Source organism: Oryzias latipes, chromosome 10 (assembly GCF_053564925.1).
Source record: "Oryzias latipes strain Hd-rR chromosome 10, Olatipes_Hd-rR_3.1".
Lineage (NCBI taxonomy): Eukaryota > Metazoa > Chordata > Actinopteri > Beloniformes > Adrianichthyidae > Oryzias > Oryzias latipes.
In genome coordinates this window covers 10,255,210-10,267,956 of record NC_136246.1, presented here as the reverse complement: position 1 = coordinate 10,267,956, position 12,747 = coordinate 10,255,210, and the positions used below count along the sequence as shown (strand labels likewise).

General features: G+C 38.6%; 1 protein-coding gene across 1 annotated transcript in view; it reads right to left on the bottom strand.

Moving 5' to 3' along the window:
- Nucleotides 1-12,747, bottom strand: part of gfra4b (GDNF family receptor alpha 4b) — a 91,583-nt gene that overhangs the window by 21,942 nt on the left and 56,894 nt on the right. The window contains exons 2-4 of the mRNA XM_023958988.2: nucleotides 5,154-5,429; nucleotides 4,807-4,887; nucleotides 1,433-1,778 (exon numbers count right to left, since the gene is read on the bottom strand). Of these exons, the coding sequence (XP_023814756.1) occupies nucleotides 1,433-1,778; nucleotides 4,807-4,887; nucleotides 5,154-5,429 (703 nt within the window). The remainder of the gene's footprint in view (nucleotides 1-1,432; nucleotides 1,779-4,806; nucleotides 4,888-5,153; nucleotides 5,430-12,747) is intronic.

The window sequence follows — 12,747 nt, the reverse complement described above, 5'->3', positions numbered from 1 at the left end:
GAAATGTTTCACACTAGTTGGTTTTAAGGCATAAGTATGCGTGTGAGCACTATCTGTTTTGTGCACATGTCGACAGATGTACATTTTTGCAACTAGCAGGTGTGTTTGACACTTGGGTGTGTGTGTGGACAGGCTCCGCCCTTTTTGTACTGCATTTGAGCCTTACCATGGTGATTAACAACCAGTAAACTTGTTGCTCTATGCTGCTTCATGGTCTTATCCCCCTTCCCCTCCTACTATCACCCTCCTTCCCCCCCTCTTTCTAACGTCCCTCTCTCTTCTTCCCCTCTTTCCTTTTCCGTCCGGTCCAACACCAAAGATCTTCAAACATGTTTGAAATTAATAAAGTTTGGCCTCAATTACAAAAGGGGTTTATTCAGACATACCTTTGGTTTGTCTGAAGATTAATAACCCCTCTTGTTAAAGTAAAATATGTCCAACACAAGAGGCCCTCAGCTCTCATCTGTTTGCCCAGCTGTTGGACAGGACAAGGTAGAAAAAAAAAAAAAAAAAAAAAAAAAAAAAAAATAAGATTACCAACAAAGATGTAAAGTTTGGACTCAACTGTCTGGTTTGAATATAGTTTTGGCTCAAAAAACACCACAATAATTTAGAAGTATATTAAATAATTCTTCCCCTATGTTTGTTAGAGCTTTAGAGGGCATCTTCAGGAGAACTGTCTTTGCCGACAGGGATTTTTGAAAGTATTCCTGGGTCCACTCAGTAATGTCATTGACACAGTCATGCATGCATGAATGATGCAACACTGTCTGAGGGCTCAGACACCTGAATCCCCTCTAATAATAGTTTTCAGCCCTGTCCCTCGTGAACAGGGAATTCTCCAGTTCCTCCAAAATCTTTGTATGTGTTCTACACAGCAAAAGATGGAAATTGAAGATGGTTTTGCAGTTTGATGTCGAACAACATTAAAGATTTTTTGTACTTCATGGTATTTTTAGCCACTTTTTGAAGTCTTCTACTAATAACTATTTTCTGAAAGATTTTGCATTAGTCATCTTTTATGGCTTATCACTGAATGGACCTGAAATCAAAACTCATATGGGAGAACACAGTAGCAAGACGGCATCAACTCTTGAATCTTTTTATAAAATATGTATTTTTAGCCATTCTTTTTCTCTCATTTGAGCCTGTGGCAAACAATGAATTTGAAAAAAGTACATCAGTTTTTTCAATTCATCCATTTATTTGATCAGCGTTTTGTTTTATGTAAAATATCAGTTTGTGGAGTTTTTAATTTTCTTTTTTTCTTTTAAATTACCTCAACTATTCAGGAGTTGAGGTGGTATATCTAATGATGTAAAACAAAATCTGGAAAGCAAAGGCGGAAAATTGCAGGGATATTGAGTCCACGCGACAGAAGAAGGGCCTGTTATGAAATTAGAAATAACACATTAAAGGCTCGTATTCAAACCTGCAGACATAGTCTCCATCGCAGATCTTCATCTGTGCAAGGCAGTTAGGTTTTTCTGCACTTTCGTAGGAGCAGCTGGGTACGATAGTCTGCCTGCGCCGCTCGGCACAGGCCGTGTCCGTGCAGGGGCAGAAGAGCAGCTTGTGGGTGTAGTCAGCAGGAACTCTGTCAAAGAACTTGCGCAGAGCTTTGTTGCATTTGGAGCGGTTGCACAAGCCTGACTTTGCAGACACGGCGATACAGGCCGAGACGTAGTCCGTGCGCAGCCTCTGGCACAATTCGTTAACATTGCAGGCCTTGGCTGCATCCAGACAGCGATTCATGGTTGTGACGCTGTCACTGGAGTCTGTGGTTGAAGCATAGGTCAGTGGAAGGATTTTAGAATGACATTTATAGTGTTTTATGACATTTGGAAATGAATGTGTGTTGATGTCTTATGTTTGAAATTAACTTTCTTGTTTGGAACATGAAAGCAAAAACTGACTCATCTGTAGTCATAAATAAAATTATTGATAAATGTATTTTTAAAAGTCTGTGAATTGTAAGTTTGTGCAAAAAAAAGACTTTCAGTCAGCAGGAAGCCAGTGTTAATACTATGATTCATTTGTGTTCACCATAGGCTCTTCAGCATCTTAAGCTAAAGAAGTTTTAAGAAGTTTATCTGAACTTTGTTTTTAGGTTAAAAACATTTACCCTCTTATTCAAGAGGCTTTATCAATTCTAACTTAAACTGGTGGCAAAAGTAAAAGCTGTTCACTTACCAGCTTAATTCAGGATTAAGAAAGCTTCTTGGATGAAAGGGAAAATGTCTTCATTTTAGAAAACTAGGTTCTTATGACATTTTTAAAACTTTTTCTGCAGTATAACCATTCTGGGTAAAAAAGTTTTCACAGATATGCTCCTTCATCCCTGTTAGCTTTTTCTTGATTTCGGTGTGCAGCATCACTTTTGCATCTTAATGGCTTTTTTACTCACGTGTTATGTCAAAGTAACCTTCATTAAATCTTTCTCAACATCAAAGAACATAATCTTACATCTTTCAAACATCTGTAGATTCAGTGAAAGAGTTTGGGAAAATCATGTTTCCGATGAGGATGAAAAATGCCCTGTCAAACTTTTTGTCAAGAGACATGGATAATTTAGGGGATTGTTGTCATAGTGGTTACGGTGCCTTAAATCAATCTTCTCTTGGAGTCATAACTGACTGTTGAAAGATCTGTTCCAAAATATCATTTTTATGTAAATGAAACTGACGGCAAAGCCGACTCACAACAACGTACCCTATGAGCACTATATTTTTGAGCATATACACTCAATGGCCACTTTATTAAGCACACCTGTCCAACTGCTTGTTAACCCAAATTTCTAAATATCCAATCATATGGCAGCAACTCAATGCATGTGGGCATGTAGACATGGTCAAGACTATTTAAACCATGCATCAAAATGGAGAAGAAAGGTGATTGAAGTTACTTGGTCTGGGTTGGTGTGAGATGGGCTGGTCTGAGTATTTTAGAAACTGTTGATCTACTGAGCTTTTCCCCCACAACCAGCTCTAGGGTTAACAGAGAACGGTCCAGAAAAGAGAAAATATCCAGTGAGCGGCAGTGAGCTGATGCCTTGCTAATGCCAGAGGTCAGAGGAGAATGTCCAGACTGGTTCCAGCTGATAGTAAGACAACAGGAACTCAAATAACCACTGGTTACAACCCAGGTCTGCAGAATAGCATCTCTGAACGCACAACACATCCAGCCTTGAAGCAGATGGTCTATAGCAGCAGAAGACCACACCTGGTGTCACTCCTGTTAGCTAAGAACGGGAAACTGAGGCTACAATTCACACAGGCTCACTAAAACTGGACAAGATTTTAAAAACGTTGTCTGGTCTGATGAGTCTCCATTTCTGCTACCACATTTGGATGGTAGAGTCAGACTTTGGGTTCAACAACATGAAAGCGTGGATCCATCCTGCCTTTTATCAATGGTTCAGGCTGGTGGTGTAATGGTGTGGGTATTTTCTTGGCTCACTTTGGGCCCTTTAGTAACAAATAAGCATGGTTCCAACGCTAATGCCTACTTGAGCATTGTTGCTAACCATGTCCATCCCTCTATGACCTCAATGTACCATCTTCTGATGGATACTTCCAGCAGGATAAGGCGCCATGTCATAAAGCTGGAATCATTTTAGACAGGTTTCTTGAACATTACAATGAGTTCACTGAACTCAAATGGCCTCCACAGTCAATAGATCGCAATCCAATTGAGGGATGTGGTGGAACGGGAGATTGGCATTATAGATGTGCAAGCCGTCCCTAATAAAGTGGCTGGTGAGTGTACATGCCGCTTTGAGTGATCAGCTGACCTCTCTTTTGACTCATGTTTACAGATGTAGTTAGTGGAAAGCTATATCCAACCATTCTTTTATCCATTTTCTGAACCCATTCAACCCTGTTGGGGTCACAGAGCAGCCCGAGCCTATAACCTGGCCACTGTTGGGCGAAGATGGAGTACACTCTGGCCATGTTGCCATTCTGTGGTAGGGCCACAATCACACACCCATTTGCACCTCTGGACAATTTGGAGTCATCGATTAACCTATGAAGCATGGTGTTGAACTGTGGGAGGAAGCCAGACTGCCTGGAGGAAACGTTTGCAAAGGCGAACATGCAAACTCTACACAGAGAGGTCTTCTTGCTGTGGGGCAACAGCACTAACCACTGCGCTACAATGCAATTATTTAAATGATATTTAAATTTTGTCCTCGCAATGTAAATCACAGTCTTTAATTGTAATACATAATTCTGAAAACTATACATTTCAAAGGAGGTATTCTGAATAAAATGCTCAGTTTTTAGGTCGTTCATGGTTTCTCGGATGTTGATTTAGATTAAGTGTGACTTATACACAGACATCCTCTGGGTCATTAATCCGCAAAGATATTGATGGATTAACAACACCTGTGCTGAAGTTTACAGAAGTAGCTTTAGCAGCTAATGTAAACAGCAGACTCCACCGCCTCCACTGACAAGAATACATCTTTCAAGGCACTTTTTTAGACTTCAGTACTGCTAGATCAGAAAAAGCAGGTGGCCAATTGGTGCAGGCTTCAAAACTCCCTGCTTCATCACAGCTCAGCTCACTTTTCTACTTTTTAGCTAAAGACATCCTGAAAAGACATATTCACTTAAAGCTGCATTTCAGTTCATTGTGTGGCATTGTAGAGTGATGTGTAGCACAGTCTTTGATTTCTTTGCTGTTATTTTTCCTCGGTTAATTTAGCACATCATTATTTTTGAATTTTCTCGATAAGAAATAAAAAAAAAAACTACATTTCTATTATTGAAAATAAAAACAAAAGAACATAAGTCGTCTTGCCTGCTGTTATGGAAGCCAAGCGAACATAGTCGTGATCCCTCTGCACCGTCTCATAGGGATAACTCTCCACTAGGTTGAGACCTAAGACAATACAACATGTAACATTAGTAAAAATGAAAGACTTTGATTTTCTGTTTCCACTATCATTCATTCATTAGTAAGGGCCTTTGTCTGCAGTTGCATAATAATGGAGTTGTCAGGGTCAGAGCATCATTTATGGTGTTTTGGGAATAGATCCTCTACAGGTAAACATTTTAGTAATTTACAGTTGAGTTATTTTGTGCTTTATTTGTCTAATGGAGGACTTTACTGTGTAAATATATCTAAAATTTGGTAAGACCACAGACCATGGATGACTGACTGATGCAAGCTCCAGTAGATGCTCAGGCAATTTTTCTCCTTCTTCATGCCCCGTTTGCACTGGCACCCTCGTAGCGGGCTGGACAGAAGCGCCGACACCGCATTGGCACACTGGCTCCTGGCACCGGGACCGAGCTTCATGCTCCCGTTTCCTGCCACACACTGACGTAAGGTGCGCAGACGCGGACTGCAAGTCTCGTCACTCGAGCAAGAGTCTCCTGCCACCAAACAGTCTGTGCCAGCGAGGGCAACCCGAAGTGAGCCTATGCAAGAAACCAGAGAACAAAAAAAGGCACAAAAACTAAGAGTTTAAAAACTTTTAAATGTCTCAATTTTTCGTATTTCTTTTAATTATAGAGAAAGAGAGAGAAAAATGTATTAGGTATACACTTTTACAACAAAATCAGTTTGTTTCTGACCCATCCCTCACATGGAATGTTAAAGCTTTAGAATGTGTAGGGCACTTAAATCTGCTGGTTCGTCTTTTTGGATAACCTGTTCACTTAAAGCCAAAGTACAAAATCTAAAGTGAAAGAAAGAAACAATGTGGAGAAATCTATTTTGTTCCCATTTATTTGATCCACAGAAAGAAAAAATAGTTTTTTCCTTGTGGCTTCCATTGTCCTATATTCAGTCTATATTACCAATAAGCCTTCCTTCTAAAATTGATCTTGTGGATAGTCTAATTTTTAGATGGATTTCTTCACAGTATTCTAATTTTCTGGAATCCTGTTTTTTTTTCCATAGGAGTGGGTTTAGGGGCTGTCATCTGGACTTAGTTTTTAAAGTTAGAAGACGTTTCACCTCTTATCCTATGAAAGCGATTGTGTAGCATAATCAAAAATAAAAGTCAAAACCAGAAATGCTTTTTCATTTTCAAAATGAAGCTGCATTTTTTGACTCAAAATTAAAATGAAAAAGCAATCCGCCAAAATGCTTTTTCATTTTCTTCCTCAACTCCGCTTATTTTATTTATTTGTTTTAATAAAAATGGCATTTGACATTTCATTTTCAAAAGGTTCTCTGGTAAAAGCAAATTTCATTTAGAAATGTCTAATTTGACGATTAATATGAATTAACACAATTTTTTTTTAATTTTCAAAATGTAACTGCATTGTTGACTCAATTTTAAAATAAAAATTCAATACTTCAAAATGCTTTTTCATTTTCTACTTAAAAACCGCTTATTCTGTGTCATATTTAAAACGAAAATGCAAAGAGGGGATTGCATTTTCATTTTAACATCCACCCTGCGAACACTGTTGCATATCTCAATTCGACTTAGCATTTCCAGAGGGGAGGCGGGGCGATGACGTCAGTGCTATCACCGTGTGTCTGGCTGGATGCCGAAAGGCACAGACTGTCTAGGAGCAGTGTGGACAGGCTTGCAGCCTAGTGTTAGCGGCAGGGGAGAGTGCTTTGTGACAGTTTTGAACTCCTGATGATTGTACACAGCTTCTCGGGACCACGTAGCAGCATTTCTGCCTTATGCATTCCAGAATTTGGGACAGAGTTAATGCGGAGCTAAACCCGGCCCGCTAGCCCAGAGACAGCTAGTCCAGGGAAGCGCCGAAGCGCGGGAGGAGGAAATGCTGCTAGGCAGACCTGAGAAACTCTAAACCATCATATGAATTTGTGTTTTGAGTCGTGTCCAGACAAAATAAAGGCTGATGTAATTCTCACATATTTACATCTAAGATGCTCATTGTTGAGTTTTAAGTACCTTCACGGCTAATGTTTTTAGCACATATTAGCCTAATGCTAACCTGTCTTTTGGGTCCTTCCTTGCAGCAAAGAAAAAAGCACTGACCGCACGGATTTAAAAATAAAATATCCCTAAAATATGAGCGAGCAGGCCCTTAATAATAATCATGACAGTAACAAAAAGCACATTTAGAAGATTGTCTCCTGCAGCTTCGCGCTGATTGCGTGTTGGTCCAACCAGCAAACATTTAGAATGACGAAATCTGCTTTAGCTGTTGATGGGGATCCAGCTGTCATCAAACAGCAAAATCAGTGTACTAGTAACAACTTAGTCCAGATGACAGCCCCTAAACCTACTACTAAGATGGAATCAACCTGGATGAATGAGAGTCTTCCTGTTTCAGTGAGCTTTATGAACTGGAACCCCAATTTATGTAAAAATAAAGAAATACTTGAAGTCAGTTAAACTTTGGGCCCCAAATCTGTCCTCTATAACGGTTTAAACCTTTGAATGAAATTATGGAAGTCAGTACAGTTTTCCATCATATTCTATTTTTATGGAAAGGGTCTGTATCATAGTAAATAATCAGACACTAACAAAATATGTGAAATAATACATAGTATTTTGATGAACAATGATCCAGATGAATAAGAATAAAACCAGGATTCAAGGGCTTTTATTTCTAAATATTTAATATTTCAACTTTTCCATTAAAATGTTTTAAGTGAAACTCCAACAAGCTGCACATCTTAACTTAATTTTTTTTTTACACTTAAAACAAAAAAAAGTGCCAGGTCTGTAAGGGACAGGCTTCTTACTTGTCTGTTGGAGATAAATACTTATTTCCTGCTCAATTATACAAATTAATTTTTCAAAAATCAAACAATGTGATTTCCTTGATCCTTTTTTTTTTATATCTTTCTCACAGGTAAGGTTTACCGATGATGAACATTACAGATAAAACTTATCATTTTAAGTGGAAATACTTGCAAAATCAGTCACTGACAAAAGTTTTCCCCCGCTGTACATGTCATCGTGTTCTTTATGTCATGCGCTACAGAGGCCAGACTCAAGCCCACCAGGAGTTATGCAACGTTTCACCCAGTGCAGAAAATGCTAAGTAGGCCCATTAAATTAAAACATGTTTCTAACAGAGGAGAAAAAAAGTTTCAACCAATGCCAATGTCCAGAAAGGCCGGACGGTTAGCGAGAAACTCAAGGCTGAAATCTTTGGCCTTCTCCCTGTGGTTGAGCATGCGTGTCTGTCTGCCTGAGTGTCATGAATGCAAACGAGGCACATGACATTTCCAATAAGCCTGTGTCTATGTGCCATCAGGTTCATCCTATCAACCACACGGGTAATCAATGCCTTCTGAAGCTCAGTGAAGTCCTCAACTCCCTGCCACATTAATCACAGGCTGATTAACTGATCAGTTACTCTAAATGCTTCACTCCTGGAGAGATCAATGGGAAATGCAACTTACGGAAATCAGCCACCTTTTCTTTATCTCTAGAAGTGTGTAACACGTTGCATAAAGGTGTTTAAATCTACCATGTCACAAATTCTGAAATAAAGTCCTTTATTTCAGGGGTAACCTTAATTTTTCATTTTTGAAATAAAAGCATTCTGATTTCAAGAACTTTTTTTGTGTGCTGTAGAAAGATAAAAGCAGATGGATTTTATTTTTTAGCTGACTGGAGCTCTTACCTGTGAAAACATCAATTTAAGTCTAATCTAGTTTCTTGATGAAAAAAAAAAAATAGTTTTTTTTATAAGTGATCTGCCTGAGGCCATTTTCCTACACACAGTTAATTACATTTTACATATCACACTGCAGAAGGAATACAACATGGTTCATCTGAGTCTGATTAAATAAATTAGCTGGGTTCAGAAATATGTGGCATTGCAGGCACTTTTTTTAGTCTGAGAACACAATTGTTTTTTAGACTTTTAATAAGGTAAAACTTTTGTTGCTGACAGTTTGTTTCCCATTTGTGTTCGTGGCACTCAGTAACATTTATTAGTAGGCTCATCAATCATTATTTACTTTTTTTCTGCCAAAAACAGGGCAGAAAATGTCAGATTAAAATCAAATCAAAGATCGAAAACTGTTGACAAGTTCCATTACCAAAGACAGATAAAGGACATTTAAATGTGACTCTAAAAAAAAAAAAAACTCCAGGATACTGGAGAGGAGAAAATGTCCTTAGTAGAAACACTAAGGAGCAAAAGTGCAGTTTTAATTTTGGCCATGGGCAGGTACATTAACACTAGATGCTAACTCTTTAAACAGTAGTTTAAGCTTTATTGTTTACATTCTTTTGTAATTGACTACAATAACTGATATGCAGCACTTTAGTAACGTGTTTATGCAATCAATGTAAATCAGCTGATTCTGTTACAGAGAAAAGTGGCTTTGGGCCATTATGCAATGCTTAATGATAGTAATGTGTTGCATATGGTTGCAAAGCCGATGTGTATGTGCTAATAAGCAGTAAAATAAGAAAAAACAAGAAGAAGAAGAAGCCCATCGCTGCTTGTCCAGTGTGAACCCCACGGGCTAAAAGTGTGTTCAAGATCCCGCGTTTAGCACGTTCATGAACACGTGCCGCGTGCCCGGTGAGAATGTAGCTTTAAGTGATTGAGGGTACTTCTTCCGCTGCCTGAATCATAACAGTATTTTAAGTTGAATATATGTTTATTTATACCATGGTCCGGGTGAATACTCGATTCTGATTGGCTGCTGGGTGCACATTAAAAAGGGGTAAACCACAGTGATAACGTCAAGGTGAAAAAAGAAGTTCCGGTCACCTAACTTAAATGTTTCGTATCACTGCGCCGGCTTCTTTAAAACAACCTTTTGCTTAATCATTTGGACAAAAACAAGCGGTAAGAGGTGAATTTTCTCTCTGAACTGATGCTTTATTCAACCCATCGGAAAGATCAGCATATGTATATCGCCAAATCTTGACTGCAGCGGTGGTGCGGTGCGACGCGGACTATTTGTTACGTGGTGCGGCGTAACAAATAGTTCGCTTTTTGTGAGAAAAGCGATCCAAATCGGAAAAAAAAAGAAGTGCGTTATTACTTCGCGGAGGCAACCGTCCGACGCTTCGCGTCTTACGGTTCAGGCTTCCACGGCGTGCGTTAAAAAGTAATAATGCACACTTCGTCGGCCATTAACCCTTACGTAACAAACCCCTACTGTCCAATTACAGTTAATATTTGCTTTTATGAACCATAAAAAGCAGTTGAAGAGGTCTTTGAATAAATATGCAATTTTTTGTTTTCCTACAGTAGAGACAAATTGTCCAGATTTCACTTGTTTCTTGGGTATCAGGCAAACTTTTCTTTGATCTGCTGTTATGAAGTTGTGTGATGCACAACCATCAGGGACCAAGAGAAGTGGAGCTTTTGGTCTGATCATATCTGGTTACCATGGTAATGTGGGTTGCACCCTTCAAATCTGCTATAATTGAAGCAGCTGTGCGAACATTGTCTCTGTTGCGTTTCTGGTCTGTCCCCTGTGCACTTTGGCACCCAGGAGAGTAGTTTGTCCCATCATCCCTGTGTAGAGTAGTTCATCCAAGATTTGGGCATTTAGGCCCCATCCTTCCTCACTTAGACCTTGTAAAAATTAAAATTGCAAAAGTAAAATCAGATTAAGCTTTGACCAATCAGAGATTTGGTCATGAAACAAAAGTAGAAAAGAAAAAGAAGAAAGAATCCTTTCCTTGCTTTTCCAATGTAATCATTACTTCATTAATGTGATTTAGAAAAAAATCAGCACAATGTCTTTCACCTATGTCTTCAGACTAATATGTTAAATATATTGGTGCTGCTGTGTTAATGTTTGAGAACAATTTACATTAAATATTATTTATTGATTGAATTATTTTTCTCTGCATCAAATGGTTCAGTTGTTCAAAAATATTTCTAGTCTAAATAAGGACTGTTAGATTTTTATTTTATTTCAGGCACTTTAGGCTTTTTTCTGTTTTAGATTATAACAGGGATTCTGTGTGGCAAAATAAAGTTCTTATTTGTTGAAGGTGATTTATATTGTTGTTGTTTTTTGTTGATGTTGCAAAGGAAACAATTTTAGGTTTACTTATAAAATTTTTATAGGTACTGATCGTATTTATAGATTGATAGGTTTAGTCTAAGAATGCAGCTTCTGGTAACCTAGCAACATTTACACCCAGAATCAAGCTCAGTTTTTTGTTTTTAACTAACAGTACCAAATAATATCAAAGCTCACTGGATGCGTTTCAGCTGTTTTTTACAGCTAAAATGCAAAATTGACCATGAGAACTGGCTTTTTAAATCCTGCTTGAACTGAAAATGACTAGTTTATGTTACTGCAAAATGCAAATGTAAAACCTATGTGTCTTATTTGGAACGCAAGTGTTGTGGTGCTAAGAGCTAAGAGAACGGCAACCAGAACTCTTCAGAAGGATCCCAGGAGAAAGCTGCAAAGTTGTAGACTTTAATTGAGTCCTACAGCAGGAGTTGGACAGCAACAGCATGGTGCTTGACAGTACCACTGCAGCTTCAATTCAGGTCTCCTGGAACTTGGAAAAACTCTGACACAATTAAAGCCACCCTGGCCATTGTGAAGGAGGTATGACAGTTTTAAACCACTTTTGCATTTACTTTCTGGTCATATACTACTATTTTCAGTGAATTCTAACGTCTGCAGGACTAAGATTCTTGCTAAGACAGATGATAAGATGTCTGCAGAAGTAAACAAACCAACAGGCAATGCTGATAATGAAGGTTTGTGAGTATAGAGTATAGAGAAGCTTTTCACCTTATTGTCATTAGCAGCACACAAAACTGGAAAATTTGTCTTTCCAAAAGTAATTTTTTTATAAGGACAACGGTCCTAATGTGGAAAAATTGTGACAGATGGGGCTTCATGAAAGCTAAAGTTAGGGGTTTGGTCCTCACAAAAAGCATTTCTTTGAGTTCAAAGGCATCAGAGTTTCCAAAAGCAACAAGCAGAAGAGGGCAGAGACACACTTAAATCTCTTTTAAGCAACTTCACGGCTGACATCTTCCTCCTTCTGAGTGACATGTTTGAACATCTGAATGACACAAATATGGGATTACAAGGCAGAAACCTAACCATCATCAAAGTCATTGAACAAATCAAAGTGTTTCAAATGAAGCAAAATATTTTTAGAACCAACTTGCGCACTGGCTGAATGCAGCACTTTTTTTTTAAATCAGCAAAAGCATCTCAAGTCCCTCACAGATAACATCTGTGGGGACAGATTATTGACTGAATAAGAGAACTGGAGCCAGTGAGTGTGACATCAGCCATAGAAAAAGATTTACTTCAAACACAAATGAAATTACGTGAATTTAGTCGCCAGTTTTTTGCAATACGGATGCCGCCAGATGTTCTCAGCAGTGATTAATCCTCACCTATCAGGCGTGAGCTAGTTGGAAGTCGACACCCCCTTCCACTGAAAGTGGGCTAAATGTATGTTGTTAATTAAACGTTTTGAATGTGATGTGGGGGTCAGCAGGCACCACCGACTTTTACTGAGGCATCTGATTGGTCAGTTTATAACTTGATTAACTTGAGCAAAAAAAAGAGGGGGATTATCAAGGACAAGTCAAATAAATGTAGCTGTTAAGGTTTCAGTTTCTTTGCTTTTGTGTTTTGATTCTCTTTTTTTTTGTCATGTTTTGAGTTCGTTTCCTGTTTTATTTTGAAAATCTTCCTGTTATGTTGTTTCGAGTTTTACTTTTGGTCCCCATCTGCCCTCATTGTTTCCACCTGTTTCGTCTGTTCTGTATGTATTTAAGTCCTGTCTTTCCCTTCCTCCTGTGCTGCTCCATAAGTTAATGTTCCCCTGTTTCC